General features: G+C 43.3%; 1 protein-coding gene across 2 annotated transcripts in view; it reads right to left on the bottom strand.

Moving 5' to 3' along the window:
* Positions 1–4,758: 4,758 nt before the first annotated feature.
* ZMYM2 (zinc finger MYM-type containing 2) overlaps positions 4,759–20,025 on the bottom strand; it is a 59,637-nt gene continuing 44,370 nt past the window's right edge. For both annotated transcript variants that reach the window (XM_069969803.1, XM_069969802.1), the window contains exons 15-23: positions 19,540–19,945; positions 19,322–19,456; positions 17,999–18,093; positions 17,680–17,818; positions 11,012–11,163; positions 9,849–9,963; positions 7,833–8,084; positions 6,601–6,721; positions 4,759–5,662 (exon numbers count right to left, since the gene is read on the bottom strand). In XM_069969803.1, coding sequence (XP_069825904.1) covers positions 5,473–5,662; positions 6,601–6,721; positions 7,833–8,084; positions 9,849–9,963; positions 11,012–11,163; positions 17,680–17,818; positions 17,999–18,093; positions 19,322–19,456; positions 19,540–19,945 — 1,605 coding nt within the window. In that variant the 3' untranslated portion in view covers positions 4,759–5,472. The remainder of the gene's footprint in view (positions 5,663–6,600; positions 6,722–7,832; positions 8,085–9,848; positions 9,964–11,011; positions 11,164–17,679; positions 17,819–17,998; positions 18,094–19,321; positions 19,457–19,539; positions 19,946–20,025) is intronic.

Below are 20,025 nucleotides of genomic sequence, written 5' to 3'. Positions count from 1 at the left end.
AGAATACAGCGTGCTGGGTGGTGTTACAGGTAGAGAATACAGCGTGCTGTGTGGTGTTACAGGTAGAGAATACAGCGTGCTGTGTGGTGTTACAGGTAGAGAATACAGTGTGCTGTGTGGTGTTACAGGTAGAGAATACAGCGTGCTGTGCGGTGTTACAGGTAGAGAATACAGTGTGCTGTGTGGTGTTACAGGTAGAGAATACAGCGTGCTAAGTGGTGTTACAGGTAGAGAATACAGTGCTGTGTGGTGTTACAGGTAGAGAATACAGTGTGCTGTGTGGTGTTACAGGTAGAGAATACAGTGTGCTGTGTGGTGTTACAGGTAGAGAATACAGTGTGCTGTGCGGTGTTACAGGTAGAGAATACAGTGTGCTGTTACAGGTAGTAACCGTGCGCTGTGTGGTGTTACAGGTAGAGAATACAGCCTGCTGTGTGGTGTTACAGGTAGAGAATACAGTGTGCTGTGCGGTGTTACAGGTATAGAATACAGTGTGCTGTGCGGTGTTACAGGTAGAGAATACAGTGTGCTGTGCGGTGTTACAGGTAGAGAATACAGTGTGCTGTGTGGTGTTACAGGTAGAGAATACAGTGTGCTGTGTGGTGTTACAGGTAGAGAATACAGTGTGCTGTTACAGGTAGTAACCGTGCGCTGTGTGGTGTTACAGGTAGGGAATAGTGTGCTGTGTGGTGTTACAGGTAGGGAATACAGTGTGCTGTGTGGTGTTACAGGTAGAGAATACAGTGTGCTGTGTGGTGTTACAGGTAGAGAATACAGTGTGCTGTGTGGTGTTACAGGTAGTAACAGTGCGCTGTGTGGTGTTACAGGTAGGGAATACAGTGTGCTGTGTGTTGTTACAGGTAGGGAATACAGTGTGCTGTGTGGTGTTACAGGTAGAGAATACAGTGTGCTGTGTGTTGTTACAGGTAGAGAACACAGCGTGCTGTGTGGTGTTACAGGTAGAGAATAGTGTGCTGTGTGGTATTATAGGTAGAAAATACAGAGAGCTGTGTGGGTGGGACCACCATTAAATGAAAAAGTACTGCAAATAATTCAGTAACACAATGAAACTGCAATGTGTGAACACAGCCTAGATGTTCTGCAGCAGATATGGCAGGGAATGGACAGGGTGAGGGACTGTCATGAACAGCTGAGGGAAAGCATTGCATTCTGGAACCTGTAATACTGGTACAACTGCTCAACCAAAAAGTACAGCCACACAATACAGAACAAAACCCTCCAAAACAAATGGATCTTTGGCAGTTTCAAAACTGGGTTAGACCGGTAAGCAACGCTATATGCTTCTGCAGCATGTTTTTTTTTTTTTTACTTCTACCTGGATTTCCCCTTTAATCTTGGCAACCTTTTCTTTGAACCCTTTGATGAGGTTTTTTTTTTCCCTCTGAAAACTTTGTGCTCTTCCTGTCAGAGGGATTGAAGCCCAAAAGGGTTTAACTTGGAAGAGTAGGCTGTTAAACAAGATTCTTTGGTGGTATGTCCCAACCACTGTTTTATCCAGAGGACATGGTGGCAGATAGTCTGTTACTAGGCAAGCCAGGAAGATGCTCCCACAATACGGATTTATGCAATTTTCACCAAATATAGACCTGGCAAATCAGTCAAAATCAAACGTATCCGCCAACACTCTCCACCTGGATTAAGCATGACCGGATATGTGATCCCCTAATGGATGTCAGTCCATGGTTCCTCTACTCTTGGCACACTTTATGTTGTGGTTTGGGAACGGTCATCAAGCGTGGCTATTCCAAAACTGCTGGTGCCATATCTCCATCCCCCAACTAGCAACAGGTGATAAAGGTTTGATTGGTAGGAATCTAACTGCTGGAACACAGAAAACCTGGAGAAGGGATCCCATATACCCAAATAAATTGAGCACCAGCTGGACAAGTGTGCTGCTGCTTCATTCGAAATCATGGGACTGACAATGATAGGCGCATGATCTGGTGAGTGATCTGCAAGGACCTAACAGACTCGCAGCGCAATTTACGCTGTGAGTTGCTAGGTGTGAAGGCGCCCTAAAGGGAATTAATGTTTTCCATGGTAGTTTTCTAATTATTCTACACTGCTGTACTGTTTATGGACAAGAGTGATAATGGGGGAGGGGCTCAATTCTAATATCACCCACATAATATCTAAAGATACAATCATAAGGGGAATGACCAAGTTCCACAGTTTCTCCTACCAATAAAGTGTAGTGTGCCATAATCCACATTTAAGCATAACTTTATTGCTTTTTTGCATAGTTTTAAAACCATAAAATAAAAAGCACTAACATGTCACAATGTAAACTGCAGTAAGATAAAAATAAAAATGCATTTAGTACTGTGGGTAATATTATATTACTATTATCAATATAGGTGTATTGGAAGCTGCCTAGACAAAAAAAAAACCCTATGAATGATAATTCATAAAAATAAAGGTGCTATGGAATAAGTAGTCCTTAGTTTGGTCTGTCTCAATAGAATTCATACAGTAAAAGTTTAACAGTACAGACACCCCCCTCAATCTCTGCAACCTTAAAAGCATACTATAATACTGGTACAGGATCCGCAGAAAATTTGATATCAATATAACTAAATAACTGAACACTGCATCAAATCTACTGCGGATCCTGTACGTGTGAACGCACCCATAAAGTGGAACCCCTTGCTAAAGCGATCATTAAAAGACAAAAAAAAAAGTTAAGACTGTACTAGGGTTCTGACAAATTTCATGGTAGAGTGAGAAAATATTTGATGTTGAGGGACTATAAACAAAAAAACAGCTGCTTTATTGCGAAAACAGCGCCACCCCTGTCCTCCGGTTGTGTGTAGTATTAAAATTCAGCTTCACTCACCACAATGGACCTGAGCGACAAAACACCCACCCAAAATGAGGACAAAAAGGTGTGCAGTTTCTGTAAGAAAGCAGCCATGCTTTTCCAAGCCTGGTTTTTCCACCACCGACTGTCAGTTATCATTCCCAAAAGAGTATTCTGCTGATCTGCTCAATTCTCAACTGGTGGAAAAACTGAGCGGCTGATGCAGACCTAAGGGGTTGAGTTTAAAGGGAGTATGGCTCAAAAAATGTTAATTACCTTGCCTCCCACTCAGTTCATTCCCAGGCTTGCACAGCGAGTGGGTGCTTACACTTTAGCTGGGGGGCAGCAGTGCACTGAGGTGAAGGGTAATGACCCTAGAGATCAGAGCATGGTAATAAGTATATTTATTTTATTCTTGGCACAATAGCTAAAATAAATTTAAAGGGGTACAGTGGAGTACAAAAAAGATTTTAAATAAACTGCTGTAAGGACATTACACAGTTTTGTAAATAAAACCCTTAAATCTTCCAGTACTTAAAAGCTGCTGTATGTCCTGCAGGAAGTAGTGTATTCTTTCCAGTCTGACACACTGCTTTCTGCTGACATCTGTGTCAGGAACTGATCAGAGCAGTAATGCTTTCTTTGTGGATAGTTGTGGTCATGGACAGAGGTGGCAGTAGAGAGCACCATGTCAGACTGGAAAGATTACACCACTTCCTGCAGGACATACAGCAGCTGTTTTTATTTTAAAGACTTAAATTTACAAATCTGACACCAGTTTATATAAAATGGGGCTAGACTGGTAACAAAATGTCCTTTATCAATCTTATGCGGACAGAACAGAGGGAGGAGGCTCCCACAGCTTGCAGCTGTTGGTAAAGTGGTGGTGTGTCATGGCTGAGCTCCTTGGACATTTCTTAGTTTTAATAGAAACTTAAGATGATAACATTCGTCAAGGATGGAAAAAAAAAAGAAATACTGGGATTTTAATGTCCTGTATATCCGTTTAGTGTTCCTATATTAGGGTCTATGCATTCTGCATAGAATTTACAAAACCCACACATAAAACATGCTGTATAAAGTGTATCCCACAGAATAAATTTGCTGCAACTTACAGTACAAGTGGATAAGGTGTTCAAAACTCCATTCGCGTGTAAGAGAAAAAAAAAATGAAGGCATTATTCAGATGTTGTGGAAACGCAACCGGGGAGGATGCACCTATGAACAGCAGTGGGTACCGGCAGTAAGACCCACTCTAATCAACAGGTAGAGGGGTTTTATCTTGCAGCTTGTGTATCAGGCTCTCCATCATAGGGTAACAGCTGTCTTTTTGGACTTCCTGAACTAATGTGTAGCAACGCAGGGAAGGTGGTCAGATTTTTTTATGTATGGTCCATTCTGTTAACCACATTGACCCCCTCCAGCCCCCAAAAAAATAATACTCAGCAAAAACTGATCAGATCGGATTAGTAGCTATGGTCAGGAACTCCTAAGACTCACATGCAACTTAACCAATAAAGAAATGGTAAATCAAATAGGCCAGTTCATCCAGACAGTAGCACCTTAAACACTTGAAAGGCACTAAAAACAGTAGGAAACAACGCCAGCACCTTGAATTTCCAAAAGGTGGTTTTTCAAAACCACATGGAACAAAGTAGTAGCTTAAAAAACAATTCATCAACTTAATGTTACATTTTTTTTTGTAAAACTTTTATGTCATTCACGACAGGGGAAAAAAAAAAAAGAACATATTTCCAGAAGGTCACTTTAATGCTTTAGGACATGCTGTATTAATAAAAAATAAATAAAAACAAAAAAATAGAAGAGCAAAACAAAAAGAAAAATAAACTTGCCCCCCCAGAGAACATTCTTTCTTTAACAGCTACACAAATGTAGACAGTCATTTTATTTATGTGGCAATATAAGAATCACAGAAAGAAAAAAAGTCATAGTAATATTTTAATAGGGAGGGGCTAAAAATTAAAAAGAAAAAAAAAAATAGGAAGAAATTAACCAAAAATTAACCAAATGTTCACGATACAGTACACAAATATTGACATTTTGAAAATTGTCTAATTTTTGGTACAGACAAGGAATCATCTTCTCTCTACATAAGCCAATAGGATTTCTCTACTATCCCCAAACTGAAAATAAAAACAATTCCTATTACTTTACAATTGAATTTTAAAATTTGAGAAGGCATAATCTAAATCTTGTTAATTCTATGATGCGGGTCTAGCGAATTTAAGAAACTGGGTAAAACCTTTTCTTTCTTTCTTTTTTTTTTTACAGAAAGCTTTTCAACAGCAGAATTGTGCAATATGGAGATAAAGCAAATTCACATGGCACATTCTCATTCAGATCTCATGTAAAAAGTTACAAACGTCCCTAATTCAAATAAATAATAAAAAAAAAATATATGAGTTGTATGTGTTGTGTTTTAGGTTTCCTAAAATTCACTACAAGGAAAATGGCAAAAATGTCACACAAATATTTACATTGTGATACCCGAGCAGGGTATACCGCTACAAAACTCATAAAATACATGTGGAGTAAACGTGAAATGTTTTTACTCTTCGTTCTTGTTGTTCACGCCAGCAGCTTATCTAACATGACTTCCGTCCTTGTTGCTGCCTAACAGCTTGCAAGATTTAGTCTGTGTCTTCATCCAGTTCACAACTGTTTTTGTCATAAATATCCTTTACTAGTAAAACCCGTATTAGCATGTTTTCCAAAGTATTACGATCCAGGGGAGTTGATGTGAACCACAGGGAGGAATCAGGAGAAGGGCTTTCAGGAGTCAAATAAAATACATCCATACTCTGGTTGAGATTCTGTGGGCTGCAAAGGAGCAAAAACATGTAAAAGGTACAAACAGGAAAAATTAAAAAAATTAATATAATTAATATATAATATACACCCACACGTATATCTATCATATTGAACAGTGAAAAATTCTAGCCAGTTCTTTTAAGAGCATGCTAAAAAAAAAGTATCAATAAGGCTATGTCCACATAAAGCAAACTTTCCTATTTGTGGGGAAAAAAAACATTTTTAATGTCCACAAAATCCCCATGAATTTTCAGTGTTTTTAATTTTTTATCTGTGACTTGCATTCTGCCATTTTTTTCAGATCCTATTTGTAAGCCAGAAAAGCAATACCCAACGCATGCTGACTTTTCCCAAACTGCAAAAAGTTATAAATCATTGCAGAATACCAATATTTCTGCGACTGTAAAATTTTAAGTCTATAGGAAATTACTGAAAATAACACCAGGGCACAGCATTTCCTAATAAGAAAGGGTTTAAAACTGGACAAAAAAAAATAAAGGCTCTAAGCTGGAATCTCTCAACAAGTACATGTACGGTGTCCAAATCTTGTTGCAATATATAAGGCCATGGAGCTGGATACAGCTTATCATGCACTAAACATGAATATTCTTCAGAACCACGAATAAGAGCAAGTTAGCCTGAAACGCGTCCCTTTCACAAATAATAAAGAAATGTTTGTTCAAGGAGCTGGAGAGTTTCTGGAGATTTTTCAACAAATTTGTCCCCCAGTAAAGGCTGTATCTCTTATGTGACAAAAGGAGAAGATGTAGAGAACCTGTCTTCATGAGTGCTGATCATACACTGTTACTTTTTTCTACAAGTAGTTAAATCAAATGTATTGCTTTTATAGCTCAAGTATAAACTTGTGAACATATCTGTGATTTTCAAAGACTACAAATCAAAAAGAAATCACCACAAATGAATAACTGTACAGTATCAGACATTACCTTTTAGATAGATAGTATTCGAAAATTTTCACAGGACAACGCGATGGATCAGCGGAGTTTTCAACCTGTTCCAATATGGTCTCATCATCTTCATGTTTCCTTTTCCCAGGTGCAATTTTATCTACAAGATAAACACAGCATGCTTAACAGACAGTACATGAGAAGCATATTAGACAAACTATATATGTGATTCTTAATTCCTAACTTAAAGAGTAGGTCTATTCCGATAATATTCCCTTTAAAATTACTGGCCTTAATCATATGCAGTTTTTCCTAAAACACAAACTCTCAGCCCAAGGCCTCTTTCACATGGTACTAGGCTATATTGACAAGTTCTGTACTTTTGTCCATAAATGCAGATCCACAATTATGGACAAAAGGACCTATTCATTTCTATTGGGCTATTCACGTGTACGTAAATTTTACAGATTCATGAACAGCCCATAATTTGTTGCGCAAAAACAGAAAAGCCTGAATTTGGACCAAATTGTGGCAAGAATTCACCCATAGAAGTCTATGGGGGACGTTCGTAATTTGAGGATGTTACAGAAGTATAGTCTATAACTTCCGCAAAGTACGTGATGGGGGGGCTTGCCCGGGTGATGGCTGATCGTCTGGGCAGCCCATAGGATATAGCGGCGTCTGCTGCCGATGCTCCTATTCAACGGAGCGCCGGCAGCAGATCGCTGCTATATCAGTCGCTTGTTTTTCAACATGTTGAAAAACAAGCGACTGCAACGATCAGCCGACATGAACGATGTCGGCTGATTGTTGCACTCTATTCCACGGGACGATTATCGTCTGTAGCGGCCGATAATCGTTCCGTGGAATAGAGCCTTAAGGCTTGACTGACATGTAGAAGAAGAAGTTCAGGTACTAAAGTTCTAAAACATGAATGAATTATTGCTGTGTAAAAATGGACTAACTCCGATACTAGCAGCTTTGCTATACAGATTTTGATACAATGAATTGCCTAAAAGGTTACAGACAGCATGTAATTGTTTATTTAAATTGGGTTATCTAGGATTAAAAAAAAAAGCTACTTTCTTGTAAACACAGCAGCACCCCTGTCCTCAGGTTATGTGTGGTATAACAATTCAGCTCTATTCACTTTAATGGAACTGAGCTACCTATCCACAACAAAACTAAGCGGTGCTGTCTGTAGAAGAAAGCATCCGTGTTTTTCTAGCCCGGATAACCCCTTTAACATATTTAGGCTAAATTAAACTTACCTTCACTATCACTTTCGAACAATGAAGATTCCTGGTACTGAAGACAAGCCTTTTTCTCTTGTGTGAGAGGATTTCGTTTCCACTCTTTCAAGACGCTTCCAAAAGAAAGTCTTAAATGCTGATCTACTGTCCTCAAATTAAAATACTTAGTATTAAAGTAGAATAGTGTAAAGAGCAGGGACCAGGAAGATTGCATTCCAAGCTGATTCGCTTGCCACAAATGATGTTCCTCAACGCGTGAAAATATTGACCCTGCAAATGAGGTGACATTTTAAAAATTCAGATTATACGGATTAAATTTCACCAAATTAAAACTATTCCTATTTATTTATCCTACAGCTATACCTTGCACTGCTCATAGAATGGTATATTCCTTCCCATGTAATAAAAAAATTATAAATAAATAAATATATATATATATCTTGCAAATGGCGCCCAGATTTATTAATCTAGGCACCATTTGCGACTGGCCCCGGCGCACTGTCTCTTTAAGGACAATGACCGCCTTCCGCACGCTGCACCGAAGCGTGTCCCCGCACACTGGGGACACGCTTCTCCAGTGACGTCATCCAGCACGTCCGTCACTCATTGGACGGACGGCCGCAGAGGCGCCACACTCCTCCAGCGCCTCTCTCCCGCCTCTCCTCACCCGGCGGTTCTTCAAGTTCACCCCAGCGGCATCAAGCTTAGATTGTGGGTGAGTACAACCGGAGGGACGGCAGGGGTGGCGGCCGGCCAGTAATGTGTGTGGGGGGGGACCACGGCCTGGGCGGGGGATTGGTAGTGTGTCTGTTGTGATGGCGGCCAGGTGCGGTAGTCAGTGTGTGTGGGGTGCGAGGGGGGGGGGGTATGTATAGACTGCACAGTACCACTTCCCTCAGTGTCTGTGTGTATATACACTGCACAGTACCACTCCCCTCAGTGTCTGTATGCATATACACTGCACAGTACCACTTCCCTCAGTGTGTGTGTGTATGTATACACTGCACAGTACCACTTCCCATATATATATATATATATATATATATATATATATATATATATATAGATATATAGATATATAGATATAGATATAGAGAGAGAGAGAGAGAGAACGGCACTCCAGTAGTGTATAGTGAAGATTTATTCACCCAAACACACACAGCGCCGTTTCGACTCTTACATGAGTCTTTCTCAGAGTCGAAACGTCGCTGTTTGTGATGGGGTGAATAAATCTTCACTATACACTACTGGAGTGCCGTCCTCGTGTTCAATTTTGCCATACAGAGTCGTCGGGGGTCGACTTTTATGGGACGTGCACCCACCAGCTTCAAGCTGTGTGTATATATATATATATATATATATATATATATATATATATATATATATATATATATATATATATATATGTATATTTTTTTTTTTTTTTTATTTAAATGGGAAAAGCTGGGAGGGTACAACTTTTTTTTCTTTTTTTTTTAAGCAATCGGGGAGGAGCTTGCTGAACATATTATGCACCTACCTCCCTCGCTCCAGCAGTGGGGTCTGCTGTCTTCCCCTCTGGTTCCCAGACAATTTCTTGTCTGAATGGGGTCCCGACTCGGCTGCTGACTAGCTGAGCGGGTCTGAAATGTGACGTCCCGAGTCCCCGCTCAGAACAGGAAGCGGCCGGGGGACCAGAGGACTGCGGGCCCCAGCGCTAGACCCGTGGAGGTAAGTGCCTGTTATGTGCTTGTTAGTCAGACCCTGGACCCCGGGGACAGTCAATGTCTGACCCATAAAAAGAATATGGACATGTGACTAAAAGGGCTATAAACCAAACCACAGACACCCATTTCTAGATTGCAACTTGAAGGAGTGAAATCTGGTTAAAACTGCAACCAATGAACTTGCCCAATATTTAAAAATTTCCATATAGATGAGATTTGTAAAACTCACTGCAGATTATACCTGAGCTGATACACTTTTTCCTCCCACCTTAATTCCCTCCCCAAATAAAGCATTGCATTTTCATGTTAAAATTCCTTCATTGCTTACCATCTGGTAGTATACTGGGTCGCCAACTTCTCAGAACATCATTGAGAGCCTGGCCAAATGTTTCATAATCTTGATCATGAAATATATTTTCTGTCCTCCGGCTTGCAAACAAAAACTAAGGAAAAAAAACAAAACAAAACAAAAAAACAACCTGATCAATCCCCATTCCACTCACAAGAGTATTACAAACACAGTCATAAACTATAGGTCTATTCATTACTATAACCAACAAAGAGGGGGGAACTAATGTAAGCATAACAAAGTATGCCGCATTATGTCAAGTTGACCAACCAATGCATTAAAAGGAGAAAAAAAAAATGACGGCAATGAATGTTGTCTCCTTAAACTAACAAACAAAATAAAGGCTGGAATTAGATTGGTTACTATAAGCAATTCTGCCAGTTTTACAAAATTTTCTGAAGCCAAGTGACATCTGCATGTAGTTGTGTGTGCAGAGCAATCCTGTTGTACCAATGCTTTGAACTGCTGCACTACTGTACTGTACTGTAAGCATCTGTCAGTCATCCGCTTTCAGCAAATCGGTATGGCAGATAGGCTAAGAGATGCTAACACCTAGGGTTATTCTTACGAAGCCCCATCCAAATGTCTTTTCCATCAGAATGCCAAAGTGTACAGCATCTGTAACTTTGGTCCTGGGAGCTGTAAACTCTTGGCCCTAGTTATACACTATCCAATAGGAAGCAAAGCACAAGGCTGTAGCTGTAAATCAAGTCACTGATTATTCTTTCATAACCTGTTACTAAATTTCTGTAAAACAACAATGTACTACTGACAAGGCTAAAACTAATCCTTAGGCCTCCTGCATACATGAATGTGCTTTTGTAGTCCACAAAATGCATGGACAGCCCATAGAGTGTCATCCATAAGCTGCCTGCAATAAGGCCAATAATAATTATAAAAAAAAAAAAAAAAAAAAAAAAAAAAGTCATCTATGGAGCCAAGACCACAATACAGTCTAAACTTTTTTTTTTTTTTTTTTTTTGCAGTCTCGGCTCTGGGCAAATGCGTGGACCGTGGAATCCACTGGTCAATAGACAGGAATGGGTCTGCATACTGTGTACAAAGAGCCTTACTATATTTTTACTTAACAGTGAAACTATATCCTCGATTTAACAAATACAGTTTTACATTTTATAACTGACCTCCTGAATGCCAAGACACAGATAATAAATGCTATCCGGTGCATAGCTATCGCCATTTGGTCTTTTCACCTCCTTAATAAAACACGACAACCAATAACTAAGCACACTAGGTGGTTGAAACAAAATGTCTTCTTTTAACCTCACTGATTTATCTAAAAAACAAAAGACAGGCAATGGTTACTTACAATAAACAGTAACAAGTAACAGTGGATATGATTTTCAGATTTTTTGTATGTTTTTTTTTAAAAGGTCTACAAAATACCACTCCGGTATGCTGCATCATGGAAAGATAGGAGATGTGGGGAGTTGCTATTATTCCATATAGTGGCTTCCTCTGCGATATTCGTAAATGTTGTAAGGGTGCCCATAGTACGCCATACTTGACAGGAGACCCTAGGTATAGGTAACCGATTCCATCCGGGCATTCCATCTACTGTCAGTACCGACCACACAGATGGCAGTCCAGTGTAATCTAATAAATGTCTGTCCAATGTGGTAGGAGAATTTGCCTCCGTCCAAAGGGCAAAAATACAGATGTTTAAAAGAGGATTTTTTACTCACCGTAAAATCTCTTTCTCGTAGTCTTCATTGGGGGACACAGATACCATGGGTATAGGCTGCTGCCACTAGGAGGCGCTGACACTAAGAGAAACAAAGGAAGTGACTCCTCCTGAGCAGGATATACCCGCCCACAGGCACTGAGCTAAACCAGTTTGTACAAGAGCAGTAGGAGAAGTCAAGAACAGGTAAAGTAGGAATAACACCAAAAACGGAGAAAACTACCATACCGAGGAAAAACCCCAAAAGAAAATGGGTGGGTGCTGTGTCCCCCAATGAAGACTACGAGAAAGAGATTTTACGGTGAGTAAAAAATCCTCTTTTCTCGTGCGTCTTATTGGGGGACACAGATACCATGGGACGTCCAAAAGCAGTCCATGGGGTGGGAAAGATAACCGCTAGACAAGAGCGCTTGGTGAGAAGGCACAGAATAGCACCAACACAACCATCAACTAGGAATAGAGCAAGGGATGATGCTGAATGCATCAGAGAAAACCCCTACAGGTCTGCAGCAAAGGAAAAAATGTCTAGTCCCTGGAGCAACGTGCTGCACGGCAGACAGAGTGGGTTGTGTCCGTCCTGGAAGCCAGCAACATGATGTAACATCGAGTCCAACAGAACTAGTAGGCTAGATGTGGGGAAAAAAAGCAGACGCCCAGCCAAGTGGGTGACCACAGGCGGCAGGGACTTACTCTGAGGTAGAACAGAATAAAAGGCAAATACAACCATGACGGGAGAGACTGGAAAATGTTTCATGGCACATAGAGGTCTAAGGCGTCAAATAAAGGAGAGAGAGGACTGAGCGTCTCTCATAGAAGGTGCCACATGAGATGCAGGAGAAGCTGCGTCCTTGACTATGGAGCTGGGAAGAATGGCCAGGCTGAAAGCTCCATGGGCCTAGGAGTACAGTCTTCACTGAGAAGACAAAACTTGAGCACAAGAGAAGCCAGGCCTATGACATGAGTTATCCCATCTGAGAAACACATGTTAATAAGAAGAATCAAGCTGTCCAAGCATAATGCAGTCCAGGGAAGGAAGGAAAAACAAGATCAGAATCTTGAGTAAGTTGTCCTGGAAGGAGTACAGTAGTACCTGGTACCCCGCAGTGCCCGGCAGAAAAGAGGAGCAGAGGAAAGCCGGTAAGCCGGGGAAAAAACAACTCCATGGGCTGTTAGAGCCTTAGAAAGGAGGTTGATCATATAAAACACTCCGCTCCAAGGAAGCCTAGAGGTACTCGAGAGCCTGGAGTCCCAGAAGAAAACTGTCAAGGGAGGTCAAGGTAAGGCTGATGGGCATGGGAGTTGTCACAGGACAATGGGCACAACAGGTAATACATAGACTAGAGTCCATATGTAAACTAGATCCAGAAACCAACAACTCAAAGGGTGAGCAGAGACGTTGCTTGGTAAGAGCAGAACAGCAAATGTAAGTCCTGCCAGAATGGGCCAGTGAACAACCCTGTTTCCAAGGAGAGGAAACCCTTAAGGGATTAAGTTCTCAAGGAATCCACATGGGAGACAACATAAGGGAGGGGGGTGGCCAGTCAACAACAAGACCAAGGACAAGGAATTCAAGCAGGAGTGCTCATAGAGGCCAGTGAGGGTCAGAAACCCACACCTGCCTGTCGGAAGAAGCTATTACGGAATAGCAGTCCTCAGGAGGATACTTATACTAAATATTCCATCCTCCTGGAGGAGGGAAGGGCTGCTTGAAGATTTTCTGACTGAGTGGTAAAAAACCAAACCCAGGATGGGGGGGGTCATGCACAACAGTGCATTAAGCCGGGGAGAAGGAGTAATGGTGTAAGCGGGAGCACTGCAAAACCCTGAACTGAGAGCAATGCTTCATAGTCCATATGGCCAAGCAAGGACACCTGGAGAAGCTAGACCACGAAGAGACCATACACCTATGCTTAGGACGGTAGAGAAACAGTGCAGGCAGAAAACAGGAAATCCTCACTCTGTGAGACTGCAGCTGCCTAAGAGAGAAGACTAAATACTTGCCATGTTGGCCATAGGCAGATGCAGAAGGAGAAGTCCTAAAGTAGCACTGTGATAGACATGTAGGCAATTGATGTCCTACATACACCAGGGGTAGAAGAAACCCTTTACTGTTTTACCTGAGGAGCAGAGAGGCCTCACTTCATCCAGATCAAAGAGGGGACGGCCTAAGCAATTCAAGCCATACTACTGGGGAACAGCCAGCGAGACAAATGCCAGAACATGGTAGTTATGCCCAGACAAAGGACAGAAGAACTACCCTGACAGTACCAGGATGAAATAGTGACCGGATCTGTATGCTGCCGGCCACTCAGAGGACCAGAGTATGAGAGTCCAACAGTCCAGGGGCAGGTAAAGCGAGGGGTTCTGTACCTCGTGTAGTGGGACACGTAGCAGGATGCTTGGGCTTTAGAAAGGATACAGCCCAAGAGGAATACAACAAGGTTACGCTGCCTGAGAGCAGGTAATGAGACTTGTTAGTGGAAACATATAGAAGACAACATGGTGTAGTAACAAGTTACCCCATGATGATCCCCTGAAGTGACAGGCACAGATCATGGAAGTCCTACGAGGATGAAAGGTAATATACAGGGTAACACGAGCAGAGTAGCTGCAAGCAGTAAGTAACAGAAGACCAGCATTCAAGAGATACAAATACCTGGACTGGAAACAGGTAATGTGCCTGGTCAGACCTGTAAACAGAAGCCTACAGTGTGTGCCCTGGGAGCAGGGAAGAGATCAGGACTGTGTCCCTATGTAAATGAGGACTGGATACGAGAACTGCCCAGCATCACCAGGATAGTGAGCAGACCTGAAGGTGGTGTATTACATCGTGTAACAGAATACCACAATCTGCGCACACCGAACTACAGGTAATGTAGTTGGAGCCATATCATGCAGCAGAGGGGAGAGGTCTGAATAACCTTGTACCACCACCTGGGAGGGGGTAACATGTCCAGTTCTATGTCTGTGACATCATGTAGTAAAGGAATCTATGTCATGAAGATGAGAGGCAGGTCTGAAGCACCGCCCGCTAATGGGTGATGTGAGTGACAGGACTGGAAGCTCTGAGTAACACCGGAACAACGACTGGCAATGGGTGATGAGTCTGGTCCCATAACCTGTCTAACAAACCATGTAGCAGACGGTTCTGTTGTGAGAGCACAGGAACACAGCATAGTAATAGGTAATGTGTCTGGTTCCATGTCCTGCTTGCGACATCATTTAGCAAAGGATTCTGCCTCGAGAACACAGTAGTCCCCTTAGGAACGGTAATGTCTGGTCTCATGTCCTGCTTGTGAAACCATGTAGCAGAGGGTTCTGCTCAGAGATAGTTTGTCAACGAGTAACGTGTCTGGTTCCGTGTACTTACCATGATACTGTGTAGCAGAGGGTTCTGCTCAGAGCACAGATACACTGTCTGGAAACAGGTAACGTGTCTGGTTCTGTGTACTTACCATGACACTGTGTAGCAGAGGGTTCTGCTCAGAGCACAGATACACTGTCTGGAAACAGGTAACGTGTCTGGTTCTGTGTACTTACCATGACACTGTGTAGCAGAGGGTTCTGCTCAGAGCACAGATACACTGTCTGGAAACAGGTAACGTGTCTGGTTCTGTGTACTTACCATGACACTGTGTAGCAGAGGGTTCTGCTCAGAGCACAGATACACTGTCTGGAAACAGGTAACGTGTCTGGTTCCGTGTACTTACCGTGACACTGTGTAGCAGAGGGTTCTGCTCAGAGCACAGATACACTGTCTGGAAACAGGTAACATGTCTGGTTCCGTGTCCTGCTCGTGACACCGTGTAGCAGAGGGTTCTGCTCAGAGCACAGATACACCACCTGGATAGCGGGTAACGTGTCTGATTCCATGTACTTCTCGTGACACCATGTAGCAGAGGGTTCTCAGAGCACAGATACGCCACCTGATAGCGGGTAATGTGTCTGGTTCCATGAACATCTCGTGACACCATGTAGCAGAGGGTTCTCAGAGTACAGATACACCGCCTGGATAGCGGGTAACGTGTCTGGTTCCATGTACTTCTCGTGACACCATGTAGCAGAGGGTTCTGCTCAGAGCACAGATACACCGCCTGGATAGCGGGTAACGTGTCTGGTTCCATGTACTTCTCGTGACACCATGTAGCAGAGGATCTCACTGAGGGCACAGAAACACTGTATGGTGATGGGGAATATGTCTGTGCGTATGTGGTTGGAGGGGAACCAGAATGTGTATATAAGTATTAATGTAATCTTATATATATAAAATCTGACACAGAGGTGTCAACCAGCACCAAAAATGCTGGATCTGCAGACCAAGGGTTGCTGGAACATTATATGGAACATTGGCCATAATAAAACATGATGCAAGCCATTCTCATATATGTAATGGTGTAATAACACACTTCCACCAGTAGGTGGCAGGAGAGATGCATCAAGTGTCCCAAGCTGCTGGAATAGAAGGGCAGTGTGTGTGGTAGCTCCATCAGGAGACCGCACACACACACACACATACACATGGCAGGGGGAGGGGGAAGCAGCATCCCTCAGTGCAGGCTCTGGAGAGCCAAAAGGGGGAATGCCACGGTCCGCGCTGCACCCGAAAAGGGGCGGGGCCTACCGGGAGGGGGCGGAGCATCTTACTGTGAAGGCTCCACCGAGAGCCACAGGTAAGATTAAGGTGGGATGCTGAGGCCCACCCGACTCCCGAAGGGGGCGGGGCCTGCCGGGAGGGGGCGGAGCATTCCAGTGCAGGCTCCACAGTTAAGAAAAAAGGCGCAATTCTCCGGGCCGCGCGGCACCCGGAAGGGGCGGGGCTTACCTGAGAAGGCGGGGCATCCCCAGAGCAGGCTCCAGTGAGAGCCAAACATAATGAGAAGTAATGAAGAGGGCCGCGCAGCGCCCGAAAAGGGGCGGGGCATATCAGGAGGGGGCGGAGGTAGCCCTGTGTGTACTCTGGAGAGCCACAATATAGGGAAAAAAGGGCAGGATGCCGCGGCACCCGGTAAGGGGCGGGGCTTAGGGAAAAGGGGCGGAGCATCCTTTAGTATGGTCTCTAGAGCCACATGAAAAGGAAAAATGCGGGAAGCTGCGCAGCACCCAGTCAGGGGAGGAACATCCCTCACAGTGGCACCCAGAGAGAGAGACACTAATAAAAATAAAATGGTGGAGAGGGCTGGCCTGCTACCGACTGAGGGGAGAGGAGTATCTGCCTGGGGAGGGCTGCAAGTGACTGGAGAGGGAGAGCTGCCTATGTGGAGTAAAATGGCGGCCTGGGAGGGAGGGCAGGGGGAATATACTCACCTATATAGGAGCACATACTCACCATTGTCGTCTTCAGCCGGTGGGTGCCTCACCTTAACGCGCCAAGCTTTGGGGGGCGAGGCGGGAAGGGGCTGTGCGGATACAGAGTCCGCAGAAAGGCGACCAGATAGTCAGACTGATCTGGGGCCCTGGTGTCACGTTGCCGGCCGGTGGCGACCGAGGGGTGACAGCCCATTTACATTTATGGTCTGTTCCCTGGTCGCATAGTGGGGGGATCAGGGTGAGTTTTAGATAACCCACCGTGCCCAAGAATCCATAGGACCTAGAAGGAAAAAGAAAAACCAACTAACTAAACATAAAGGAAGAAACTGGTCTGGAGAACCCAGACCTGTGTCTGCCTCCTACTGACACTAAGCTAAACTGGTTTAGCTCAGTGCCTGTGGGCGGGTATATCCTGCTCAGGAGGAGTCACTTCCTTTGTTTCTCTTAGTGTCAGCGCCTCCTAGTGGCAGCAGCCTATACCCATGGTATCTGTGTCCCCCAATAAGACGCACGAGAAATGATACTTTTTCTCTGTTTGTTCCACTTTTAGATTTGACTTAAAAACACTGACTTAAAATAGGAACCTAAATGCTGGTAAGTGAAAGTGGCTAAGAGCTAACTGGAGGCTGCCATAGCACAGCAGCCTGGCTCATCCATAGTTTCGAGCTGAGTGCAGATTGATCACTGCACAGTTTTATGGAGATCAATGTTTAGCACGCTAAAACTGCAGATGTAATAAGGATGTTAAAATACTACAAAACCAGCCTAAAACAGGAAGCGTGTGTAGGGAGAGATACTTACATTCTGTGGGGTCATCTGAAGCTATTCGTGATTTTACCCAGCGCTTCCAGGAATTGATGCCATAAGAATACTTCAGTGGAAACAAAGACTCAGAGGTTTCATTAAATGCCTGGTCACAAACTGCTTTCCTCTTTGCCCCCTTTAATGAAAAGTGAAATGTATTACAGAAAGCAAAAAAGCACAAATGCCTATCACATTAAAAACATAAGGAAGCTTTTCTTCATATAAAATCTACAGACACACCTCTGATAAATATATGCCGAACTACAGCAAGCATTCTAAATAATGAATTCAAAGTTTTTCAAGTAATAAAAAGTACCTTTCTTAATGGTTTAGGCCTGGGCTGATCCTCATAATCCTCTTCAAATACAAGAGGCAAGAGAAACTCGCTTTCTGTATCAAATTCCTCAGCAGCTGCAAAGACAGAAAAAAACCCATAAACACATATGCACACAAGATAGATAGATAGATAGATAGATAGATATCCTGTCCACCCAAACTACAAGTCATCAGGGCAGCAGTCCCCAGAGGCTTCCCCCTATTCCACCAGCACTGATGGATACATGTCTCCGTTTGGTTATAGGGGGAAATCGTGGGGATGGGAGTGACCATTGGGGATGACCCTGATGACTTGTAATTCAGGCAGCATAGAGGGGAAAGCTATTTAAAGGGGTACTCCAGGCTGGGGTCATTTTTATCGTATGGCCAGGGAGGGGGTGGATATAGAAGCCGCTGGTTCCCTGGTTCCAGTGACGGGTCCCGGATCATGCTGCCCCGTTATCCGGTATGGCTGCCGCTTCCTGGTCTGAGCTGCAGCATGAGACGTGACGTCTCAAGGCAGCTCAGCCATTTAGCGGCCAAGGCGGGATCCTGCTATGACCGCTAAATGGCTGAGCTGCCTTCAGACGTCACGTCTCAAGCCACAGTCCAGACCAGAAAGCAGCAGCCGGACGTGAGAAGTAGGTGGCGCGATCCGGGACCTGGTGCTGGAACCGGGGAGTAAGTGACCGGCGGCTTCTATATCCACCCCCTCCCCCACAATAAAGCCCTAAGGAGTACCCCTTTAAGATTTTTACTTACAGATCGTGACATAAAGAATAAAATAAACAAATTGTGTTGATGCCACCAAACCCCCCCCCCCCCCCCCCCCCCCCCCCCCCAAGAAAGTGGAGTATAGCAGGGGTTGATATAGATGCAGCGGTGTGTGGAGGATAAGCAGTTGAAATCAAATCTCAGGAACATCCCTTTAAACATACATGGCCATCCACATTTTAAATCTAAAAATCTCTGACTGATCAAAACATTTGTATCTGTGACCTCAAAGGAAAAGGACTCAACAGCATGCATAGATGTCTATTTGCTGGTAATCGGGATTGCCAGCCACACAGCTACTATTCACTTCACTGATCTGATTTCCTGGTGCTTTCGGATTCCAAACATATGGTTAGGTTTCCGTGACACGTCAAAAGTTTTATTTTCTCTAATGATCAGTTCACTTTCAGTGCATTAAAAGTATCATAACCTGCAATATTTCCATACACCACTTCTTACAAGAAGCAGGGGAAATGCTGCTGGACGATAATAGTAAACGCAAAAAGACCCTTCCTAACACGGTATACATAAAGTTACAGTTTCATCTTACCTCTTGGGAAGTCAATTTCAAGATCCAGTTCTGGCTCATATGGCAAATCTGACAGGCCCAGCGGACTCTCTGGTGTGCAATTTGTGGAAACGTCTAGACTTACGCTATTATCATCCACATTATTATCCTCTTCATCTGGAAAAAATATATCAGGAATTAATATATAAAAATAGGAACTGAAGCAATGAAAAGAAGAGACAACACCCCCCCTGTGTTACCTGTTGCCTTATCGTCAACCACTGTTATAGCCAGAACATCGGAATCATCGTACTGCAACGGACTGTCATTCAGCAGAAAATCCTCTTTGCTAGTCTCCTCTTTCAAATCTTCTCCCTTTATTTCTTCTTTCATTGAATCTTTCTCCAGTTTTAATTCAGATTTATTCATCATGTTGTGCCAGTCTTCTTCCTTTAACGTTTCACAGTCTAGTCTGTGTTCATCCTTTATCTTCTTGTCCTCCTGTAGATCTTCTATCAGTGAAATGGAATCATCTGTTTCTTCCTCTTTGACATCTTCAGCCTTTACATCCTCTTCTATCTTTAATTCAATATCTTTAGAGCAAAGCTCCTCGCTTAATTCTTTGATTTTTTCCAAATCAGCTGGTACAAGCACAGGGACTGGGACCTGGGAATAGAATCAGGTATTTAATGTATATTATTGCTGTTATCAGTCCGAGTCAATCCCTGCCTTAATTATGAAATAGA

The sequence above is a fragment of the Dendropsophus ebraccatus genome, chromosome 5, assembly GCF_027789765.1.
Source record: "Dendropsophus ebraccatus isolate aDenEbr1 chromosome 5, aDenEbr1.pat, whole genome shotgun sequence".
Taxonomy (NCBI): Eukaryota; Metazoa; Chordata; class Amphibia; order Anura; family Hylidae; genus Dendropsophus; species Dendropsophus ebraccatus.
Note: the sequence above shows the minus strand (reverse complement) of the source record. Positions and strands in the feature narration are given on the sequence as shown.